This window comes from Pinus tabuliformis, chromosome J (genome assembly GCF_031772625.1).
Source record: "Pinus tabuliformis cultivar Carrire ecotype Pingquan chromosome J, CPIR1, whole genome shotgun sequence".
Classification (NCBI taxonomy): Eukaryota; Viridiplantae; Streptophyta; class Pinopsida; order Pinales; family Pinaceae; genus Pinus; species Pinus tabuliformis.
This window is the reverse complement of record NC_142295.1, coordinates 168,547,746-168,572,002: the sequence shown is the minus strand read 5'-3', so window position 1 is coordinate 168,572,002 and position 24,257 is coordinate 168,547,746. Positions and strand designations below refer to the sequence as shown.

General features: G+C 38.2%; 1 protein-coding gene across 1 annotated transcript in view; it reads left to right on the top strand.

Annotated features, from left to right (window-relative positions):
- AIR9 (Outer arm dynein light chain 1 protein) overlaps window positions 1-24,257 on the top strand; it is a 160,884-nt gene that overhangs the window by 123,933 nt on the left and 12,694 nt on the right. Inside the window, exons 35-37 of the mRNA XM_089377429.1 lie at window positions 7,766-7,824; window positions 7,933-7,965; window positions 8,217-8,354. Coding sequence (XP_089233555.1) covers window positions 7,766-7,824; window positions 7,933-7,965; window positions 8,217-8,354 — 230 coding nt within the window. The remainder of the gene's footprint in view (window positions 1-7,765; window positions 7,825-7,932; window positions 7,966-8,216; window positions 8,355-24,257) is intronic.

Sequence of the window (24,257 nt, the reverse complement as noted above, 5' to 3'; positions counted from 1 at the left end):
TGCTGCTCCAAGAAGTACCCCAAGCCCTCTGGAGCTCCCAGAGTTCAATGCATGCATCATACAGGACCCTCATAAAAGGGTCTCTCAACGACTCCAAGTTGTTTTGGAAAGTCACAAATTTGACCTTTCCTCGGGGCTTTGACAGAGACAGAATGTCTGCGACTTGCACATCAGTCCCAATGCATTGGAGCCTTCTTGCTCATTGCTGTACCATATCCCAGATAAAGTGGTACCTGATATTTATAATCTTGGAGTGATCATAACACAAAAGATTCCTCAACAATCGAATCCCCCTCTGGTTGTCATAGAAGATCACGGTGGTATCTATCATGTGTCAAACAGTTCACTGAAGAGCTTCCTCAACCAGGCAGATTCACACGAGGTCATACTCATAGCTATGTATTCGGTTTCAGTAGTGCTTATAGCAACCGACTTCTGCTTCCTGCTCATCCAGGAGTTGGAATCCAACTCCCTCTCTACTGATATCATACCATTCTCTACTGACCCGAAGTCAGTCCCAGATAAAAGAGAATGTCTCATACCACTCTTATTGACCCGAAGTCATTTCCAATAAAGAGAGCGTGTCATACCACTCTTATTAACCCGAAGTTAGTTCCAATTGATCCGAGATCAATATTATCCTAACATAGGGAGTACAGTAGTACACGATGCGTCCGTCGATAGTACTATGGTCCCTCTCCTCATTTCCCTACTCATTGGCCAGATGAGAGGTACTTCCCGTGAGTCCCAGACTGCATGGGTGGGATGTCTTAGCAGGAGAAGGATAAACCATTCTTCCTGCCTACATGTCGCCACGGGGTATCGCAGGGGAAGGTTGAGCCACTCACCCTGTACACAACAAACCACTAGGGGAAGGTTGAACCACTCACCTTATGGTTGCCCATCGCTCCAAGAAGTACCCTAGGCCCCCTTGAGCTCCTATAGCTCAATGTTCATATCATACAGGACCCTCATAAGAGGGTCTCTCCACGACTCCTAGTTGTTCTCGGAAAGTCAAGAATTTGATCTTTCCGAGGGGTTTTGTCAGAATGTCGGTGACCTGCTCATTAGTGCCAATGTGATGGAGCCTTATTGCTCCTCATTGTACCATATCCTAGATAAAGTGGTACATAATATCAATGTGCTTGGAGTGATCATAAAATACAAGATTCTTTAATAATCGGATCCCACTCTGGTTGTTGCAGAGGATCACGGTGGTATCCAACACATGTCCAAACAACTCACTGAAGAGTTTCCTCAACCAGACAGATTCACAGGAGGCCATACTCGCAGCTATGTATTCGGCCTCAGCGGTGCTCAAAGAAACCCACTTCTACTTCTCATCTAGGATATTGAAGCAAAACCCAAAGAGAAACAACACCTAGAAGTGCTCTTGCGATCCACCGCACTGTCGGCCCGATCAACATCAGAATAAACATGCAGCCTTACATCTCTGACAGTGTATCTTAGTCCATGAGTGATTGTGCCCCGAAGATACCTCAGAAGATTCTTGGCACCAATCCAATGTGTGTGATGAGGCTCAACGATATATTGGCTCAACGTATTAACTGCAATACATATATCTGGACGAGAGGTCACCAAGAGCATCAGTGCTCCTATGAGTTGACGATACTCAGAAGCATTTCCTAATTCAGGTCCGACAACACTACCACATAACTTCTTGAAGTTAAGTTCCATCGGGGTAGTCACATGCTCGCAGTCCACCATCCCAAATCTTTTCAAAATCTTCACAACATATTTTTCTTGAGATGCAAATTTTTCTCTTGGCTTTTGCCAGACCTCAAACCCTAGGAAGTAGTGCATCAGTCCTAGGTCCTTCATCTCAAATTCGGAAGCCAACTCCCTGTTACATTTGTGAATGAGAGGATCCGCACCTGTCAGAAAGAGGTCTTCCACATAAAGTACTAGTATGAGAGGTTTATCATCTTCAACCTTGAAGTAAAGGCTCGGATCGGCTTCACTCCTAGTGAATGTCAGCTTCATCAGATAGCTATCAATCCTCTCATACCAAGCCCCAGGTGCTTGCTTCAAGCCATAGTGAGCCTTCCTCAACCTGCATACATGAGATTCCTGGTCATGAACCTCAGACCCCTCGGGTTGTTCCACATAGACTTCCTCTTTGATCAAAACATGCAAGAAAGCGGTCTTGACATCCATCTGATGTAGGTTCCATCCTTGCGAGGCAACAAGAGCTATGATAGAGCGAATGGTGGTGTATCGGGCAATAGGTGCAAATATCTCATTGTAATCTACACCTTCCTTTTGAGAGAAGCCTTGGGCAACAAAGCGAGCTTTGAACTTTTCAGCACTTCTATCAGCGTCATGCTTGGTTTTGTAGAGCGACTTAGAGGTGACAAGCGATTTGTACTGGGTTCTAGGGACCACATCCCAGACATCATTCTTCATAATGGACTCGTACTCTTCATTCATAGCATCCTTCCAAAGTTGTTGCTTCACAGCTTCTTCAAATGATGAAAGTTCATTTTGAATAATAGTGCTCATGGCGGTCAAGTATCCTTGATACTTGTTCGGCGTCTTGCTCTCATGGAAAGTGCGCAATATGTCTCTTGGCATCTTCAAGAGTCTCCCTCAGCCATGAGGGTCTCCTCTTGGAGGAGGAGGGCTCTAGGGGAGGAGGATCAATAGGATCCATAGGTTCATCAACATCTGACATCGTCTCGTCCTCTTTTTCACCTTGTCTTCCAGTGTCGGCTTCATTGTCCTTCCTTGGGATAGGAAGGTTGTTGATCTTGCTAAGAGCCATATCTTCGTACTTATTGCAAACAAAGCACCTCCCCTTCCTTCCACCCTTAGATATGGGCTTTCCATTGAAATGGCCTTTAGACCCTGCATTATTTCTCCTTTTGGCATGAGCAGAGAAAGTAGTGGGGTTGCCTCTATTAGAAGGCATTTCTTGCTCCACCATTCTTGTCTCTTCTAATGTCAGATCAAGAGACATCTTCCACCCATGATAGTCAGACTTTTCACGGAGCTGGTCTTCAGCCGGGAAGTGGGATGAGGAACCCATTGAGCCTTTGTCCTTGTCCAACTGCCTTCGGTGATTGCTCTTTCACTCTTGCTTGGGCTTTGTCTTCACCTAAGCTCTGATTCCATGTTAATTTTTAGTATGTTCTATGGTTAAGAGCAATTTACTTCAATTTCTTAATTAGCCCAATATCAATATTCAGTTTAGCAATCACATCAGCATGATAGTAAAATGCAGATAGAAGATAAACATAAACAATAGAAGACAAGCCAAGACAAGAGGACACAAGATGTGGCACCATCCAGGGACAAACCCCAATGTGGGGAAACCCTTGATCAATTCTTCTTATATTCTTCAATATTTCAGTAGAGAGAGATAGTACAAAATTTACAAATCTGATAATTTATGACAACAGCAGTAAAGCCCTAACCAGAAAAGTCAACACTGGTCAAATAGGTCAGATTTGACCTTCAAATCAGCTCTGTCAAAGGCCAGTCAATTCGGCCTCCAACAACAAGATGAATTAGCCCAAAACAGTCCGAAAGGTCTAGTCAAATGCTGGTCAATGAAAGTCAACCTGCGGCCAGCAATTAGTGCAGTCAACGCTGGTCAAACCAATGTTGCACGAAGCGGGAGCGAAGCGGAAGCGGAAGCGGAAGCGCGGAAGCGTCATTTTCCAAAAATCTAGGAAGCGAAGCGTCTGCGGAAGCGTCTGCTATATATATATATTTTTTATATTTTTTTGCATTTATACTCAAAACAAACATCCCAAATACCAAATTAATTGTAGAAGACATGAAAACATGCATATTTTTGCATAAATCAAGATAGATATGGCATCCATGATTCCATTGTAGTTACTAGTATGTACAACAATCATCTATATTCTAGCTATTACAAACATACATCAAATTTTTAAGCATATTATAAAACATAAAACATTTAAGCATATTATAAAACATAAAACATAGAGCATATTATGATTTATCTAGCAAGTGAGCAACTGTCAACATTTGTCATGTCCAAAATTCAAATAATAATGTTTACAAAATATGTCACTTGGTCACCGCCAAGCCAAAAAGGTTCAAAATTCAAATTCACAAGTCTACAAGTCTAATGAGTAATCTATGACAAAAAGTAGTAGATTGTGAATATATCTACTAATCTCTCCTCCTTCCACCACGAATAGAACGTGGTGGCGGGCCTCCACGTGGTGGCAATGAAGAAGATGGTGCCTCTGGAAGTCGTGGCACTGAAACTGATGAAGAAGAACCCCCTGCTGTTGCTGTTGAACCATGGAACCTAGGAACCAAGGGACCAGATGAGGGAGCATCTGCTATATTTATATTTTTTTTTGCTTTCATTTGTCACCCTAACCCAAGGTGGACCCACCCCCAACAAGCAAACTCACCTAAAATTTAAAAAAAAATTGAAAAAAAAACGATTTTCTAAATGCTTTTCTGGAAGCGTCTCGGAAGCGTCTGGGAAGCGTATGGGAAGCGCCTGGGAAGCGCCTGGGAAGCGCCTGGGAAGTGTCTGGGAAGCGTCTGGGAAGCGCCGTACGAAGCGCGCTTCGGCGCTTCGGAAGCGCCAGCGCTTCCAAATTTCCAGGAAGCGTCTAAAAATTTCGGAAGCGCGCTTCGCCATTTTTGGAAGCGCGCTTCCGGGGGCGCTTCCTGGGCGCTTCCGTACGGGGCGCGCTTCGGGCCTAGGATCTGGGGGGGGGGGCGCTTCCTGCAACATTGGGTCAAACCAGAGGTTAGATCACCTCTATTTTCGTGCCCAGATCTGTGACCTGCTAAGGAGAAGACCCTCACCCAAATCTGCAGTTAAGAGGAGGTCAACGCAACCCAAAGCAACAACTCTGTAAAACTAGAGGTCAGATCACTTCGGTTTTCATGCCCAGATCTGCGGCCTGCCAAGGAGAAGACTCTCACCCAAATCCGCAGTCAAGAGGAGGTCAACGCTGGTCAATGCAACCCAAAACAACAACTTTGTAATTCAGTCGAACTGGTCAATGCAACCCAAATATAAATCTTCCTTCTTCCTTCACACGTGTGAGATATGCTGCCCATATTAGCGTACCCAATCAAGTGAGGAGAGAGAGAGATGTGAGGATGAGATGATGGAATAATGACTTGAAGTCTCCTACTTTTATATGCAATGTTGAGGATGAGTTGGGGGTTAAAATGCTTGTTTTGCTTGCTGGCCGACCTTGACAATTTGTCAATAATACAAATAAATTCATCTCTCCATTTGTACATGTCGGAATTGGATGATCTTTAGATCAATCCTACACTTCTCGGAGAGAGCAATCCAAGAAAAATATCAGCTGTCACAAATAAGGTGACCCATATGGAGTTTGACCCTAGTTGCCAATTTTAACACTTTTTGATACACGATACATGGAAAACATTGTGGATGCGGCTTTTGTCAGGGAGGTTCAAGCTGTATGCTACTTGGCTGATCTTTTTGTTAATTTGATATGGTTTGTAGAACTTTGGTGATAATTTGTTCTTTCCTTGCTATTTTAGGTGTAACTGTTTGTAAGGTTTAAGCTTAACAAACACCCAATTTCCAACCTCAAATCCTCTTTCTGTTTTGTGTTGGTTGGCTTGTTGTTTCATATGATTTCTTGCGATATTTAAATTTTCCTTTAGTGTCTGAAGAACCTTTTGGTTTTCTTTTAATTTATCTTTTACTGTTGGAATTTCTGTTTCATTTATAGTGAATTCCTTCCATTTATAAGGCTTATAACCGTAAAGAGCGTGAAAGGGAGTCATTTTGGTTGAAGCGTGATAAGTAGTGTTGTACCACCATTCTGCAAGGTGTAACAGTTGAAACCACTTATTTTGTTTGTTTGTTACATAACAACAAAGGTAAGCTTCCAAACATTTATTGGCAATTTCTGTTTGACCGTTTGTTTAGGGATGATGAGCTAAACCCATGTTGAGGTATGTTTAAATCTTTCTGAAAAATTCCTTCCAGAAATCCTTAAATTTGGCATCTCTATTACTAACAGTGACTTTTGGAAATCCATGCAATTTGTAGTCATTTTTGAAAAATACTTCAGTGATTTGTTTTGCGGGGTCTGATTTCTTTACTGCTGTGAAGTGTGCATACTTTGTGAGTCTGTCGGCTACTACAAGAATTCTATTCTTTCCACCTGGTACTGATAATTCTTCATTGGAGTCCATCGATATTTCTTCCCACTTATAATTCGGAATATGTAAGCGATAGAGCAATCCGAGAGTCATAATGTTTTCACTTTTATTTCATTGGCATTGATCATGTTTTGATACATATTTTAAATATTGTTATTCATCCCCTTGAAAAGGAATGATTGGTGTGCATTATAGTAAGTTTGAAAGAATCCCATATGTCTTTCTGTTGGTGAGTCATGGGAACCTTTGATAATATCCTGTTAACCCTAGGAATCCTCGTAATTTAGAAACGTTAGTTCTGTGATATTGTATGTTCTAGATACTCTACGTCTTCCTTTGCAAAGGTACATTTCAACATCTTTGTGTAGAATTGGTTTTTTCCTAGAAGAGACAGAACTTGCTCCAAGTGCTTCATATGCATGTCCCATGTTTTATTGTCTATCAACATGTCTTTGAAGAAGACTATCACAAATTTCCTTATATAGGGTTGGAAATTGGAATACTTCATTCATGGTTGCTTGCAAGGTGGCTAGAGTGTTAGTTAATCTGAATGACATAACTTTGAATTCATAGTGCCCTTCGTGAGTTCGAAAATCAATCTTGGCCATATCTTCTAATCTTACTCTAATGTGGTAATATCGTAATCTCAAATCCAGTTTAAAAAGGTACTTGGCTCCATGTAGTTCATCCAACATTTTGTCTATAAAGAGAATAGGAAATCACCCCAAGAAGAAGCCCAACTAACCCAAGGAGAAACTATCTTTCCCCAAAAATAATTTAAATTTGATACAAGGGAAATTATTATTTGTTGGCACTCCTCTCACCATTATTTAATGTGACATAATTCATTTGGGCAAGCATCTTTGTTGGCCTCAATACTAAGGCACTTATGAGCAAAAATTTAGGAATTTACAAGGTAAGTTCCTTAGATAGAACACCAAAGGACACTGCTCACAAACAGATCACAGATCAATACACCTGTATTCTTGATGTGGTTAAAACCCTCAAAAAGGGAAACAGTCCACGGCCTGAGCCAATGTGGCCACTTGAGGCAATTTATTAATGTAAAAGAAAGAAAATTTACATAAGCTTAATTTTGCACTGTGAATGTGAATTTAACAGTTATTCTATAAAGCTTACAGGCTTGGCTCCAGAGTGGTTTTTATTTATATTTATTTAATGCTCTTGATAATGTCAGATTCATTTTATTGGTGGCAATTTCTGGTTTAAGAGGGTATACTTTCATACTGAATGTTTTCTAATATTATTTATGTATAGAGTTAAATGCAGCATGTTGAGGAAATATGCTCTTGTGATTCGAGTTATTATGTTGAAAAGATGATGTCTATGAGAAAGAACATTCATGTATGAGATACCTTGCTCTTGTTGAAAAAAACATGGAGGATTGTGTACTTCTTGGTTGTAATTAAATGAAATATTAACATATTTGCCTCTTGTTGATCTCAAGCTAAATCTCGGACTCTGAATTTTATTCTCTTTTGAACAGGATCATTGTAATGAGACTGTATAATGTTGTTTTCATAGTCAAATATAATTTTTTGACAAATATATGAATTCTCTGCTTCTATCACAGAACCTGAAGTTTTGAAAGAAGTGAAGCAAAAGCTAGAACTTGGTGCAGTGAAGTTCGAGGCAAGGAAGACTGTTCTCTGGCAATTATTGTTTGCATACCTTTATAGTTGATTGTACTTTCTCCTTTACGATCTAGGTTCCAAAGGTGACATTTTGATTTAACTGCAGGCATTACGTGATCGAGACCGTTCACCAATGAAGGTATGTGTTTTTTGCCCCTGGATTTAGGAGTTGGCATTGAAAATTACAAGGCAGCTAAATTCAATCATTCAATGCTGATAATTATATGCCATGATGAGAAATGACTCCTTTCTGGCCTTTCAATCAATTGGATTTTGAGAATATGACCAGTAATAAAGAAAGATGAATTTTCGCCACATGTATTAGTATTTCTTTGATGCATTGGCTTGTGAAATGACAAGTTAAAACAATTTTTGCACCTTGATTTTCAGTCACAGGTGCAAGGATTAGGAAGTTTGGAGAGACGCATCCTCGATGTCAATAGGAAACGCGTCAAGGTTGTCAAACCTGGGTCAAAGACTTCTTTTCCAAACACAGAGATTCGTGGCTCATATGCTCCTCCTTTCCATGTAAGTTTCTAGTGAAAGATGAATTTTCAAGAATATAAAATCTACTTGATAGCGTTCAATTGAATAGTTAAAATAATTTGGTTATTTGGGGATCATGGAGAAGACATTAAAGATTCTGAAGGTGTTTCTAATAATAAAAAATTATAGTATTGCAAAATGTAAGAATGTATCCTCATTTTACCTTTCTTTTGTCCCTTCTTATTATGAGCAGATGCTCGTTTATTAATTCTGTACTCTAACAATGTCATAGCTATTCTTACTCAAGTGGCTGGAAACCTGGAAAACTAATGTAGGCCTCCTTTGAAAACATTAGAAAGATGCAAGTTACTTGTATGCCTATGCATTTCCTTAATTTCATTCGTTTGTTCTCCACTCTTTCATTTATTAAAGTTTGACTGGAAAGCTCTAGCCTTAACTCTTAACTGCCAATGTTATTAAGTTTTATCACAACATAGCTTACATGAGTCCACATTTATCACTGAAATTTTACATGGTAAGCATTGCTCGTAAAATATGTTAATCATTTTGGGCTCTAGTGAACATAAAGTTTGGTTTGGCAATTGTACTTGATAATAATAATTTTGATCCAACTTATCCTTGATAGGATTGCAAGATTTATTATTTTGCTTTTGAATGTGCAACTAATATCTTCTGAGTCATTCAACCCATTTCATGTCAAGCCATCTTAGGGAACTATGAACCTTGCGATTCTCAATGAGGAATCCTAGGACATCAAAACAAAAGTGGCACTGCTTCACAATTTGAGCAACTGGATTTTACTCTGAGCAACTGGATTCATTTTGAGTTTCTTAGGTGGACGATTATGCCAAAATTTTCAAATCCAAGCATATGCTCACCTACTTTTCCTCCAATATTTTGATAAGTTTCTTTCTGGACCCTTGGCGATATGTTTCTTGAAACAATATTTGCAACATTGTGAGATACATAGACACATTATGCAAGGGAATATTTTGGTTCCTAAGCTGTCCCTTTTCTATTTTGTCCTGAACCTGTTATGGAAGAAATTAGAATTAAGGGATTATTTTGATTCCCAATCTGTCCCTTTTTCAACTTGTACTGTTTCTAGGATGGAATAGGATGGAACAATTTTTTGTTTAATGATGAAATTTCTTCCAATGTAGCTCATTTTAGTTGTTCTAAAGTTGAAGGCCATTTAGTCCGCGGGGTAGTTTTTATCAAGAAAATTCATTAGCAATATGCAAAATCTTAATTGTTCAAACATATTTGGGCTGACTATTCAGTTCCCAAACGAGCCAATATTCATAGAGTCAAAATGTCTTATTGGACAAAAATTGTGTACAAAGATAACAACTCAACCAAACCATGAGCACACAATTAAGGAAATGGTTGTAGTGTTAACATAGATCATGGCTTTTATATATCCTACAATAGATAGGATGGTGCTGTTCATGAGGGATTGCCAGCAAACAAGTCTCACAAGTCTATTTGGCATCCAGTACAGTGATTCATCATGCAGTTATGTTAAATTTTCTAACCCAATTAAATTACAAATTTTTTCTTAGCAAAAATTCTTTGCTGATTTTTAATTTAATTTTCAGTTTGGTGAACAAAATGTAGTACTGGGATTTTAATTGGTAAATAAGAATTTAGTTTTCAGCTGAGGAAAAAATTCAAACAGCCAATTTCATTTGCCTAAAACACAAAATTTTCCCTTCAAAATTCAGCTTTTCAGTCACAAATTTTGCAAGTTTACAAGGGCTTTCTCAAGCTGGGAAAATCTGCCCACTGATAAAATACAAGTTTCACAAATATTCAGAAATTTACCAAAGAGATTATGGGCCCTTGTAAAGCTGTACCACCCTCTGAAATCATTGAGAAAACCCAAATCTCCAAACCTGTCCCTGCAATCTGCTGCAAAATAGCATTTGATTTGCTGCTGTTAGGTTTCTTCCTTGTTGCAAATCCTCTTACTGGTTTTTCCTTTGGCAACTATGCTTATTTTCCAAAGTGATTGATGGTTGAGATTGAATCTCAACTTTACTTGAGAGCAACAGTTGTTACTTTTCTAATTCACTATTGCAAATAACCTTTGCATTTCATTAGATTAAACTCACTTTTCTCATAAAAGAAATTACTTTATTAAATAAAGTAGTTACTAAGATAAGAGGTAATTAAGTAACTTCCACACGCCTTGACACTTAGGCTTGTGCAGAAGTACCTGCTTATGGCAGAAACATCAATGGATACACAACATGCTTTTAACTTAAAAATTGGTTACTTTAACATATATTATCTCAATGCAACATTACATGATAATGCCATCTTACATTTGTTGTCATGCAACTATGCTGTCACAGATTTTAGATTGATGATTCATCATGCAATTATACATATGGTGGTTAATTCATTAGGAAAAATATAGGCTTTACATGCTTTAAGCTTAAAATTTGATACTTTCACATATATTTATCTCAATGCAAAATTGCATGATAATGCCATCTTACATTTGTTGCCATCCAACTGTGCTGTCACAGATTTTAGATTGAAGTGATCTTGCTTGTAGGTTGTCTTTAAGAGTCTAATGAACTTATCAAATTTATCTTCTTAATTAACAGAACCACTTCATTCAGTGATTGCTAGAAGACAATATATGTGTATCTGTTTTTTTGTTCTTTTTTGTTAATTTAAAAAACCATAATTGGGAAATTTATATTAAGCAACACGCAGCTAAGTTGCATCGAGAATTACTAGTTTGCCAACATCTGAGGCATTATGCTAAATACTCAAAAGAGCTTACATTTCTTCATGAATATATTCTCACGAAATAGTTACATAACAATAAACAAAAGCAATATATGATTATACTAGTTATTGGGTTCAACTTCTTTTCACCATTGATTGAGGTTCTACAGGATATTTCTTCTTCTTCTTCCCTACTTTTGCCAAGACTTTTTTTGGAGTAGGTGGAGTGCTTGTTGGTTCTTCAAGGCTTGAAGTATCTTGAACCAAGGATTCTTCTTTTTCCAGAGATTCAGCTTTGCCAACTGGATCTGCACAACTTGATACTAGTTGAGGTATGGGTTTCTTGCCCCAAGTCACGGGACCGGATCTTTGAATTTGGGTTTTGGGAAACATGTTCTTGTTTTTTTTCCTTGAGAAAACGGAATCACCTTAGGCGGAGGAGCAATTGGTGGAGATTTGTCCCTCAAGGCTATCTGGTGATCCTTTGAAGAATTGACCCACTGGATTGATTTTTGGTGTTGCTTTCTACTTTTCTTAAACCCACTTGGGCATTGAGCAGCTATATGGTCTATTTCAAAAGAAGCACTACATTGCAAAAAGATTCTCTCATAGTCTAATTTCTAAGTTGAGGAAAAATATTTACAAGCTAGAATAATTTCAGTTGGGAACCCTAAGTTGAAATCCATTTCCCCACATATATTGGCATCTATACTCCACCTTGAGTGTTGAATTTCCATGAAATTCTGCAACTGCTTGAGTGAACAATCTGAAACTGATGGCAACTACAAACTGAATCCAAAATTTCTTTTCACCAAGACATAATTTCTAAACACACATGCAGCAGAATAATCACAGAGATAAAGAACATAGTCACACAAGAGACACAATTATATTTCTAGGGAAACCCAAATGGGAAAATCCTCTCCTTGATGCGGTATTTATTGACTGAGCAAATAGATCAAATACAAAGCAATCTGCTGTTGAAAAATCTAGGGCATAGGAATGGAGTGATTTCTCTAGCAATGATAACTGTTTGTGAATGCTTTTTACTTCTTTAGATTATGGTCTTCTTTTCTTTAGATTATTATAGTGTTCTTTTTCATCAAACAGCGACCATACCATAAGAAATAATGAGACAAGAGACACAGAATATAGACGATCAGCCAGGGCCAAAACCTCTCCAACTTGAGAGGAAACCCAAACGAATTCTTCTTCATATAGAAACTTAAAGCTACGAATACCAAGACCAAGACCCTTGACACAACAACCTCTCGAAGACCAAGTCACAAGACCCTTGACACAACAACCTCTCCAAGACCAAGTCACAAGACCTTTCTTCACTACTAGTTTTTTTTTGCCTAAGTCAACACTAGTCAAACTGACTTGCCTTCCTTTGGATCTCAGCTACCCTTCAAATTTCAAACTCTTGGATCAGACCTGCAACTCTCGGCCTCTTCAAAAACCCTAGTTGCAGCACGTGTGAGAGATTTGTCCCTTAATTCCCTTCGCTTTAGGTGGAGACTCCTTCTGCAATTCGGCTTGAGAACCAACTTGATTTTCTCCCTTGATCTGACCTTCTAGTATGACTCCAATATCTCGGATCCTTCTGTAGTAGATAACACTAATTATTTCTCACACGTGAGGTATATTAACCCAAAAACAGATCAGAATCAACTCGGTTATGATCCTCCTTCCTTCGCTTGGAGATTAGCCTCTTCTCTTGTGATCTTCGCACTTCTTTTCTATCCTTTGATGCTTGATCAATGGTGTCCTAATGGAGGCCGAGTCCTCACTATATATAGTGGATTGTTCATCAAAATAGGCCGACTTCACCTTGTGACTAGGCCGACATGCTTGTCTAGAATGATCTTCATCTCTTTTGAAGGCCGACATGAGGGAGTGCTTGTGACAAGGTCTTGGAGGGTTTGTGATGCAAATAAATTCTTCTTTTACAATGTGTAACATGCCCAAATGGGTCTCAAATACTTGACATTGACTCAATAAACCATATGACTTGATGACCAATCCTAATAGCTCTCAATGGGAGCTTCATTTATAAAATATAAAATTCCTTGAGCATGAAACCCATGACTCAAGTATGACAAAATAATTGTATTTTTTTTCTTTACATCAATTACATAAAATCATGATTACACATGTCATTATGAAGACTGAACCTTGTTACATATTTCAACACTCCCTCTTAACTAGGGAGGTATTCATAATCCATACAAGGCACTTTGACATTCTCAATCTGAAGAATTCTCATATGAAGAGTCAAATTTGTAACCCATCTGTTTAGCATCATATCATCCAACATTGTTACATAACAAGGCCTTGACTAACAGCTCTAGCTCTCCACAAGATTAGAGCACAATACTAGCGAGACCAATGATTTATAGACACCCTCATCATTGTCTCTCTTGGAACATACCCTACTCGGGTTCTCTCAGAGTATGTTTCACCAGGACTCTTCTTATCTTGGATTTCCAGTGCTCAAAGAATATCGGTCCTCTACGACTATTCTTATCTTGGATTCCCTACCACATCTTGAAAGAGTATCAGATGCCAAATGCTTATCCAATCCTCCATTCTATCTTCCCACGGGAAGACAAGAATGATGTGTCTACCTCTCCCTCTCAACTTAGGGAGGACATACCCATTCCACTGAAGTAATGTACCCATTCCTATAAAAGGAATGTACCCAAACTCCCTTTTTACTAGGGACTTGCTTCCAACAACTTTGGTGGAGATCATGGGATAAACAACTGCCTGTAGAACTCCTTTCTTTAATGTCATGAATTTCTTCTTTGTCATAGAGTCTACATCTTGTGGGACCTCTTCGTAGGGCATAGACCATCCATCACTTTCATGCATCAGTGATGTTAGTCATGTCTTTGTTCCTTTCATTGGAAAGTGATTCATTAGTCCATATTTGGCCTTCCTTCATGCCTTGCTGCCATCTCCGTGTCATGTTTCCTTAAGGACCTTTCATCTTGCCACATGTGCATCTGTTGTAGAAGACTTACATAGTTCTTTCCCTTAGCAGCCCTGCATAAGCCCACCCATATATTGTTAAAAAATAAGAGATGATCATTAAGTCAAAATCACCTTTGTGATGGTCTTTCATCATGACATCTTTCTTTTTACATCAACATCCTGCATACATATTAACACATCTCCAAAAGGTATATATTGTCAAAGGTCTTTTTCTTTTTCAAACTTCATCAGGGTCTTCATATCTTTCATGGAGATATCATAGTCAAATCTTTGTCATGAGTCTACATCTTGTGGGACCTCTTCGTAGGGCATAGACCATCCATCACTTTCATCCATCAGTGATGTTAGTCATGTCTTTGTTCCTTTCATTGGAAAGTGATTCATTAGTCCATATTTGGCCTTCCTTCATGCCTTGCTGCCATCTCCATGTCATGTTTCCTTAAGGACCTTTCATCTTGCCACATGTGCATCTGTTGTAGAAGACTTACATAGTTCTTTCCCTTAGCAGCCCTGCATAAGCCCATCCATATATTGTTAAAAAATAAGAGATGATCATTAAGTCAAAATCACCTTTGTGATGGTCTTTCATCATGACATCTTTCTTTTTACATCAACATCCTGCATACATATTAACATCTCCAAAAGGTATATATTGTCAAAGGTCTTTTTCTTTTTCAAACTTCATCAGGGTCTTCATATCTTTCATGGAGATATCATAGTCAAATCTTTCAGTGTTTGGATGTTGATTTCCTTTTCCATAGTTGCATATTTCATGATCTCTTCCTTTCTTTCTTCACACATTTCCTTTCCAGGAACTTCCAACTAGAGTTACTCCAATTTTTGTCAACCACCTCATATTTCATATGAGGACATAGTATGTTGATTTCGTCTAGTCAATGTGTGACCCATGCCTTCCTGCATCCTTCCAAAGGAGGAGATCCTTTCTTTTGATCATGCTCTCGAAGTAGAGCATTCATAATATTTGCAACCATATGACATGACTTAATATATACATGTGTATACATACCTCATTTCTTCCTTTAGGTCGTCTAGACTTACTTCAGTAACTTCCATGATTGAAAGGACTCCAATCCCTTGCCCTGCTTCACTTCTTTTGACATCATATCATCATCCCATGAATTCTGCACAAGTTGGAATTCCCAGTGAGACACCTACTTCTTCCAGAAAGTAAATCTTGCAATGAAGGTTCCAATGGAAGATCTTGATCATTCTCATCCAACAAATGCTTTTCTTCAATGATGTATGATGAGCTTTTATACTAGATGACTTTCTTCTTACTTTTGCTTCTAATGAGGTTTCCAAGAGCTACATCCTTCTGTAGGTGATTGCCATAGACTTATATTTTCAGCTATCTTTCATGCTTCTCTATGATGATGTCATGAGTTCTTGCTTTCAACTATATGCTACTATGATGCCATGATGCATCCTATCATGCTTCTTAGTACTTCCACCATGATAGTTATACAACAGAACAACTTGAAAACAAAAACTTGAAAAGAACTAGGTGAGGAAGACTATCTCAATCATAGTAGAGATCTTTTACTTTCTCTCTCTTGGATTTCTTTTTTTTAGCTTCCTCCACTTCTTTGGTGATATGAGCTTCTTCTCTTCCCCTTTTGTTATTGTCCTTCTTGAACTTAGGACAATCTCTCTTGTAATGACCATATTATTGACATCAATAAAATTAGACCTTTGCCATGTTCTTCTTTCTTTTATGAGGACCAAATTTCCCAAACTTCCCTTTTCTCTTTGCCATTGTAGCATATGTTTGAGTTTGCTCATTTGATCCTACATCAGTTTTTGCCTTCAACTTGGTTTCATCAGTCTTGCATAATGACCATAGATCCTCGAATGGAGTAGCTTCCTCACCTTATAAATGCTTGTTGTAAAGTTACCCCATTCCTCTGGTAGTGCATTTAGTACTACAATAGTCATCTCTTTGTCAAGCATTATTTCTTTGATATCTTGAAGTTGATCCCTTATTTCAGATATCCTCATAAAGTATGAGGCTAGTCCTAATTCTTTTGATATCCTTAACTTGTAGAGTTCTTTTCTTAGCGAGATTACTTCTCCTGTAGTGCTTATGGAGAACAACTCTACCAGTTTGTCATATATTTCTTTCGAAGTTTCAAGTTTAGATGCATATGGGATGAGGGGATCCTTGATGGATTCTATGAGAATCCTTTGGGCTCTTACTTCCCCTTTCATATATCTTGAAAGTGCTTGAGCATCTTCTTTTGAAGGTTTGGTGATTGAGCCCTTGACATGTTCCATGACCTCATTTTCTATGAGATTTAGATACGTCCTTTACTTCCATCCCAAAAAATTTGAAGCCGCAACCAACTTGTTTTTTTCCTTGCAAAAAGACATTTTGACAAGTTTAGATGTAGACATAAATCTTACTTATGAAGATGTTTCTTCAACTTGCTGCCTCCTTGAATTTGATGATGATATATATAATAGAGAACTTCTCCTTGATGAAGATAGTTTTATTCAAGAGTGATCCTTGGCTCTAATGAGAGGGAGATCACCTTAGAACTTTTGATGATGATGACAATGTCCTTGATATTGCTTCTCTTGGACGAGTAGACTTCAAGTTACTTTGATTTGTAGATCTCTTCAACTTGAGCAGAGGTAGGGTCTTTGTGGTCATTTTTCTTTGATGATGACTTGTGAAAGGATCCAAGACTTCTTCTGGTGTAGGCTTCTTCTCTGATCTAGGGTTTTGACACTTCCTTGTAGATTTTGACTTCAAAATGCTTTTAGGATGAGATGATCTTTAATATTTGTTTTGATGCCCTTCTAGAGTTTATGTCCTTGAATGCTTGAGTGTCTCTTGATGAGCTGCCCTTCCTTGATTTGTTACCTTAGCTCTGAATACATGTTGAGAAATCTCGGGCATAGGAATGAAGTGATTTCTCTAGCAATGATAACTGTTTCCGAATATGTTTTACTTCTTTAGATCAGGTTCTTCTTTTCTTTAGATTATTGTAGTGTTCTTTTTCATCAAACAACTACCAAACCATAAGAAATAATGAGACAAGAGACAAAACATAGGTGATAAGCCAGGGCCAAAACCTCTCCAACTCGAGAGGAAAACCCAAACCAATTCTTCTTCTTATAGAAATTTCAAGTGACAAATACCAAGACCAAGACCCTTGATGCAACAACCTCTTCAAGACTAAGTCACAAGGCCCTTCTTCAGTACTAGTTCTTTTTGCCCAAGTCAACACTAGTCAAATTGATTTGCCTTCCTTTGGATCACGGCTAATCTTCAGATTTCGAACTCTTGGATCAAACCTGCAACTCTCTGCCTCTTCAAAAACCCTAGTTGCAACATGTGTGAGAGATTTGTCCCTTAATTCCCTTCGCTTTAGGTGGAGAATCGTTCGTCTGCAATTCAAATTGAGAACCAACTTGATTTTCTCCCTTGATCTGATCTTCTAGTATGACTGTGCTATCTTGGATGCTTCAGCAGCAGATAGCACTAATTCTTTCTCTCACACATGAGGTATATTAACCTAAAAACAAATAAAAATCAACTCGATTACGATCCTCCTTACTTCACTTGGAGATTAACCTCTTCTCTTGTGATCTTCACACTTATTTTTCTGTCCTTTGATGCTTGATTGAATGTTGTCCAAATGGAGGCCGAGTCCTGACCATATATAGTGGACTGTTCATCAAAATAGGTTGACTTCACCTTGTGACTGGGCCGACATGCTTATCTAGAATGATTTTCATCTCTTTGGAAGGCCGACATACGGGAGTGCTTGTGACAAGGTCTTGGAGGGTTTGTTACACAAATAACTTCTTTTACAATGTGTAACATGCCCAAATTGGTCTTCAATACTTGACATTGACTCAATAGACCTTATAACTTCATGACCAATCCTAATAGCTCTCAATGGGAGCTTCATTTTTAAAGAATAAAATTCCTTGAGCATGAAACTCAGGACTCAAGTATGACAAAATAATTCTATTTTTCTTCTTTACATCAATTACATAAACTCATCATTGCACATGTCATTATGAAGGCTGAACCTAGTTACATATTTCAACATCTGTCTCTTGAGAACAAAGTTGTTCCCCTGTTGATCTAACCAAGACTTGCCCTGCCAACCCTTGATCCTAGCTCCTAAATCCCAGTGCACTTGTGATCTCCTAATACTTAGGACACAAACTCTTGCGCTTTCCACAAACAAGGCTCTCTCACAACCTATGAGCTTTGTCTTGTCACAAACCTTTTGTTGAAAAATGTGTAACTAGGTTCGACCTTCATAAATATGAAATATACTTTTGATTCTTGTATTTTGTAAAATGAAAGAAAAATTATTATTGTTTTTTTTGGAGCATGGGTTTCATGCTGAAGGTCTTTTATTTTAAAGGTCAAGCACCCATTGAGTGCTTCTAGGGTTTGTCATAGGTAAAGAAGTCAAAATAGTCATTGTCATAAGTTAAAGACCTCATCGGCCACATTGTAACTTGTAAAGACAATTATTTTTGTATTTAAAAGAGTCAAAATACACTTCAAGACCAAGTCGGCCTGGCAGTTGAGAAGTCAGCCTAATTTGAGGAGCTAGGTCCACCTTGAGAAGCTTATATAAAGGAGGGGACTCGACCTCCTTTGGACACATTCACTTCTCATCTCATTCAAGCAAAAAAGAAGCACAAGAAGGCTAGCGAAGAAGGAGGATGAGGGATAAGAGTTTCAGGGCTAATTCTTTCTCACACGTGCAGAGAAGGAAAGCTGGGGTTTGCTGCTTTGAGGTCGATATTCTCTATCTACTCGAAGATGATGAAAGTTGCTAAGAAGGGCCTAATAGGTCACCTAATAGCCCTAGACAAGTAAGCAAGTCAAGCGAAGTTGCTGGGAGGCCTTGGAAGGCTAATTTCGCTCACACATGTGGATCTAGTAGCAGTGGCAAGGGGCAGAAAATTTCAAACCTGTAGTAAAGGACAAAATTTTGGAGCTGGGGGTCGAAGTTGTGTTGTTGGAAGAGATTTGACTAGATTTGACTTGGACAAAGGATGCACATCATCAGGAGAGGTCAGACTTGGTCTTTTAAGGGTATTTGTCTTGGTCTAGAGGTCTTGGAATTCGTCAATTGAAGAATCTATAAGAAGAGAAGAGATATATGTGTTTTCCTCTCTACATGGAGAGGTTTTGGCCTTGGCTTGCAACCTATATCTTGTGTTCTTGTGTCCTAGTTCTTCTTGATTTTGATAGTTGTTTGATGATAAACAATCATAATAATAAAAGAAGCTAATGAGTAAGAAAAAGTAAAATGACATCACAAGCAGTTATCATCGAAAGAGAAATCATCCTAACTGCTGCCCTATAGATTTCTCAACATGGAGTCAAAGCTATGGTTGGTTAAGGGCATAATGAAGATCTCTACTACATGGAAGATGTTCCTAAAGAAGTGTTTGAAGGTGGCAAGTCAACTCAAGAAGGGCATCAAAGAAGTATGGAATCCCTTATTTTCTTCTATGAAGGTAGTGACGAAGACATCTACAAAGGATGAAGGACTATTCTCATCACTCACTGGCACATTTCAAGATGGGAACATTTGGGCGATCGATAGTGGAGCATCAAGACATATGACTGGTCAACACAAGCAATTAAAGACATTATCAAAAGGAAAGTCCTCTTACTCCGTAGAGCTTGGTGATAATAAAAGCTACCTTGTGAGAGGAATTGGATCAACTTCACTTGAGCTGGAGAATGGAGGAAACATTCATCTCAACAATATCTTATTTGTTCCAGGTTTGCACAAGAATTTACTTTCCATTTCATGTCTAGAAGACAAGGGTGATAGAGTTGCTTTCATTGATGGAAAGGTTGTAGTATGGGGTAAAAACTCAAGCATAGAAGATGCAAGAATGATTGGGATCTGTGAAGGAAGACTTTACAGATTGTTAACTCCCCTCGCTCAAGCTTTGGTTCACATTGAAGTTAGCCCATGTGAACTTTGGCATAGAAGATTTGGTCATCTTCACTACAAAATCTTACCAACCCTAAATTCAATAGTAAATGGCATCCCCAAACTAAAAGAAGATCATGAAGGAGTATGCAAGGGATGTGCATTGGGTAAGAACACCAAGAGACCATTTGGAAGCAGTGCTTCAAGGTCAAAAGAAATCTTGGATCTTATTCATTCTGATATCTGTGGTCCTATGTCTCCAGAGTCATTTGGAGGTCATCTATATTATGTCACATTCATAGATGATGACTCAAGGAAAACTTGGGTTTACTTATTGAAATCCAAGGATGAAGTATTTATCAAATTTCAAGAATTCAAAGCTGTAGTAGAGAACCTTACAGAAAGGAGAATCAAGATATTAAGGTTTGATAATGGAGGAGAATACACATCAAAGGAAATTATAACCTTCTGTAAGGACTCTGGGATTAAGAGGGAGCTGATAATCCCATATAATCCCAAGCAAAATGGAGTTGTAGAACGAAAGAATCAGTCCATTGAAGAAATTGTAAAAGCTATGCTACATGATCCAGATTTGCCGAAATTTCTGTGGAGTGAAGCTATGAAGACAATTGTATACATACAAAATTGAAGTCCCCACAGGTCACCTGATAACATGATTCCTAAAGAAGCATTCACTAGGAAGAAACCAAGCATGGATCATCTCCGATTTTTTGGTTGTCCTGTCTATATTCATATACTAAAGGACAGAAGAAAGAAGTTGGATTCATCAGGCATGAAGGGAACATTTGTTGGCTACAGTGATTCGTCTAAGGCCTATAGGATCTACATAAAAGGACATTGAATAGAAGGCAGTCGAGATGTGATATTTAACAAAAGTGTTGCATTCAAGAAATCAAAGGATCTCCCTATGGACTCTGATGATGAACTTCTGATATTTGAAGAGGAAGTTACTAGGGAGGAAGAAGAATCAAATCATGAAGAGGAAGGTCCCAGTGAACCTATACAACCTATGGTAATCCCCGAAACTAGAAAGAGACCTAACTGGTTGAAATCTACTCTATTAGACGTAGAGGGTCATGGAGTAGCTGAAGGCACATTTAGAGAAAGAAAGAATCCCAAAAGATATTCAAGGTATGCAACATATATGATAAAGTTAATAGAAGCAAAGCCATCCACTTTTGAAGAAGCTATCAATCATCAAGAATGGAAAGTTGCCATGGATGAAGAATACCAATCAATAATGAAGAATGGTGTATGGGAGATCATACCTAGCCTTGGAGACATGTTTGTGGTAACTTCCAAGTGGCTTTACAAGATTAAGCATGTGACAGATTGAAGTATTAACAAGTATAAGGCAAAATTTATGGCTAGGGGCTTCTCTCAACAAGAAGACATTGACTATGAAGAGACATTTGCTCCAACAAACAATGTATACAACTATACACTCACTGGTCTCTTTGGAAACATCGATGGGAGGGAATATACATCAAATGGATGTCAAGACTGCATTCCTGAATGGCACAATTGATGAAGAAGTCTATATAGAACAACCCTTGGGATTTGAAGTCAAAGATAGAGAGGCTTATGTTTGCAGGTTGAAAAAGGCATTGTATGGTCTTAAGAAAGCACCAAGGGCATGGTATGCTAGGATGGATGCATCCTACAAAGATTGGGCTTGACAAACAGTTCTACTGATTCGAATCTCTACACCAAGGTGGTAAAAGTTGAGCTTGTGATTATTCTTCTGTATATGGATGATCTTCGCTTGACAAGTGTGGAAGGTCGAATCCAAGAATGCAAGAAGCAGCTTGCAAAAAATTCGATATGAAGGATCTTGGGTTAATGCACTATTATTTGGGACTAAAAGTTTGGCAGGGACCTGGTGAGTTCTATCTAGGTCAAGAGAAGTATGTGATCGAGATGTTGAAGAGGTTTGACATGATGGATTGCAAACCAATGACAACCCCGATGATCACAAACTTGAAAAGACTAAGGAGTTCCGAATCAATCCTAGTGGATCCAACCAGGTATAGACAATTGATTGGATCCAAGGTTACTTGGTAGCGGGAGAAAAAGCGGAGAGCGGGAGCGGGGAGTGACACTTTGAAAAGCTCCTGATTCAGGAGTGAATTTTTATATATTTTGATGCATATATGTCAAAAAATGCTTGTAGAATGATGAATTAGATATAAAAGCATAAAAACATAGATTGAACCATATAACATCAATCATCTAGAAGTTATAAACTTCATCAACCATGTCCACAAGTTAGTAACATACAACATATCGAGTCTCATGATTCATCAATCTTAAAGTTTCAAGCTTTCAAAATTCAATACATCACATTTATCATCATTGATCTTCAAAATTATATAAAAATTCTAACATGAAAGGAAATGAAATGTTATAAAATGAAATGAAATGAAACAACTTTCAACTTTCACGAAGCATCATATTCATAATTCATTACCAATGGGTTATAATTGCCAACTTCAAACTTCAAACTTAAATTGTCATATATTGTTTACAAAAAATATCATAATCAATATGAAAGAGTCAACAACTATAAAAACTACTAGAAACTAGAAAAGACAAGTAAATCTATTATCTATTGCTAATGCTTGGGCCTCTTGCCGCCATGAGAAATGTCTAATTTTTGAGTCTTGTTGGAAAATCAAGATCTTTGTCATTAATATCACCCTTTAAGCCTTAATATCCAGAGGTATCTTTGTCATTACCTCTGGATCTGTCTAGGGATCTTTGTCATTAATATCACCCTCTAAGCATTAACATAATATAGAAAAAACATAGCATTTAAAGTCAAGATTTTGTTTGAGTGATGGGTACATTTTTAGTAGGGTCATGATAGAGTTCGACAACCAATGTCACTAACAACAAGGTGCATAGAGTGATTTGTGCTCTTGATTAAATACGAGTTCCATACCCTAATACATGACAAAATCCAATGGAAACATTGCAATCCCCCCAATCTTGAAATACTGAAAAATTGACAAGTTTGCTAGATTATGAATGAGATCTAAAATTCTACTTTCTCCATATGAAATCCAATGAGGTCGGAACCACTCTCAAACATCCTGTGTCATTTCATGGTAATGCTAAAAATTTGATGAAAATGAAGATTAATGAGAATGACACTTTTACTTTAAGAATTTAACATTACCATGAATCGCATATCAATACTAGAGCGATAGGCTTGATCATTAGGTTGCCCAATTCAAAAAGTATTGTTTCTTTAAAAAAAATACATTTGGAATGTTTTTGCAATTTTTTTTTGCAAAAAAGGCTAGGGAGCGAAAGCTTCACTCTAGGGGTCACTCCTGAAATTCGCTCCCTGTGGGAGTGATTTTGGGAGCGCGCTCCAAGAGCGGGTTCAAGGGGGCGAGCTGCTCCCCCGCAACCTTGATTGGCTCACTGATGTACTTGGTGAATACTCGACCATACATGTTTTGCAGTAAATGTTCTCAGTCAGTTCCAAGTTGAGCTGAAGCATGATCATTGGATAGCAACCAAGCACATTTTGAGATATTTGCAAGGTACAATCCACTACTGCCTAAAATATGAAAGGAGGAATGATGTCCACTGATTGGATATACATATTCCAAATGGGGAGGCAATGAGCAAGATGGAAGGAGCACTATAGGAGGATGTTTTAGTTTTGGATCCTCCATGATGTCATGGATGAGCAAAAATCATGAATCAATTGCTTTAAGTAGTGCTAGGCTATAACCTGTGAAGTAAGTAGAGAAGCAGTCTGTTTGAGGATGTTGTTGTTCGACTTGATTGAAGGATCAATGGACCCTCATGTGATACATTGTGATAACACAATTGTATAAGATTATTTGAAGACCCAGTGTTTCGTGGAAAGACAAAGCATATAAACAAGTATCACTACATTTGGAAGCTAGTACAATATGGTCTGTTGCAACTACAATATATCTCCATCTATGAGTAGGTAATTGAATTGACAAAATCTCTTCCTAAGAAGAAGCTTGTATATTTAAGAGACAAGTTTGGTCTGTTTGATATATCCTCCCTAGTTGAGAGGGAGAGATATACACATAATTTTTGTCTTCACTTGGGAAGATAGAATGGAGGATTGGGTAAACATCTGGCACCCGATACTCTTTGAGGATGAGGTAGGGCATCCAAGATAAGAGTAGTCGAGAATCGATATTCTTTTAGGACTAGC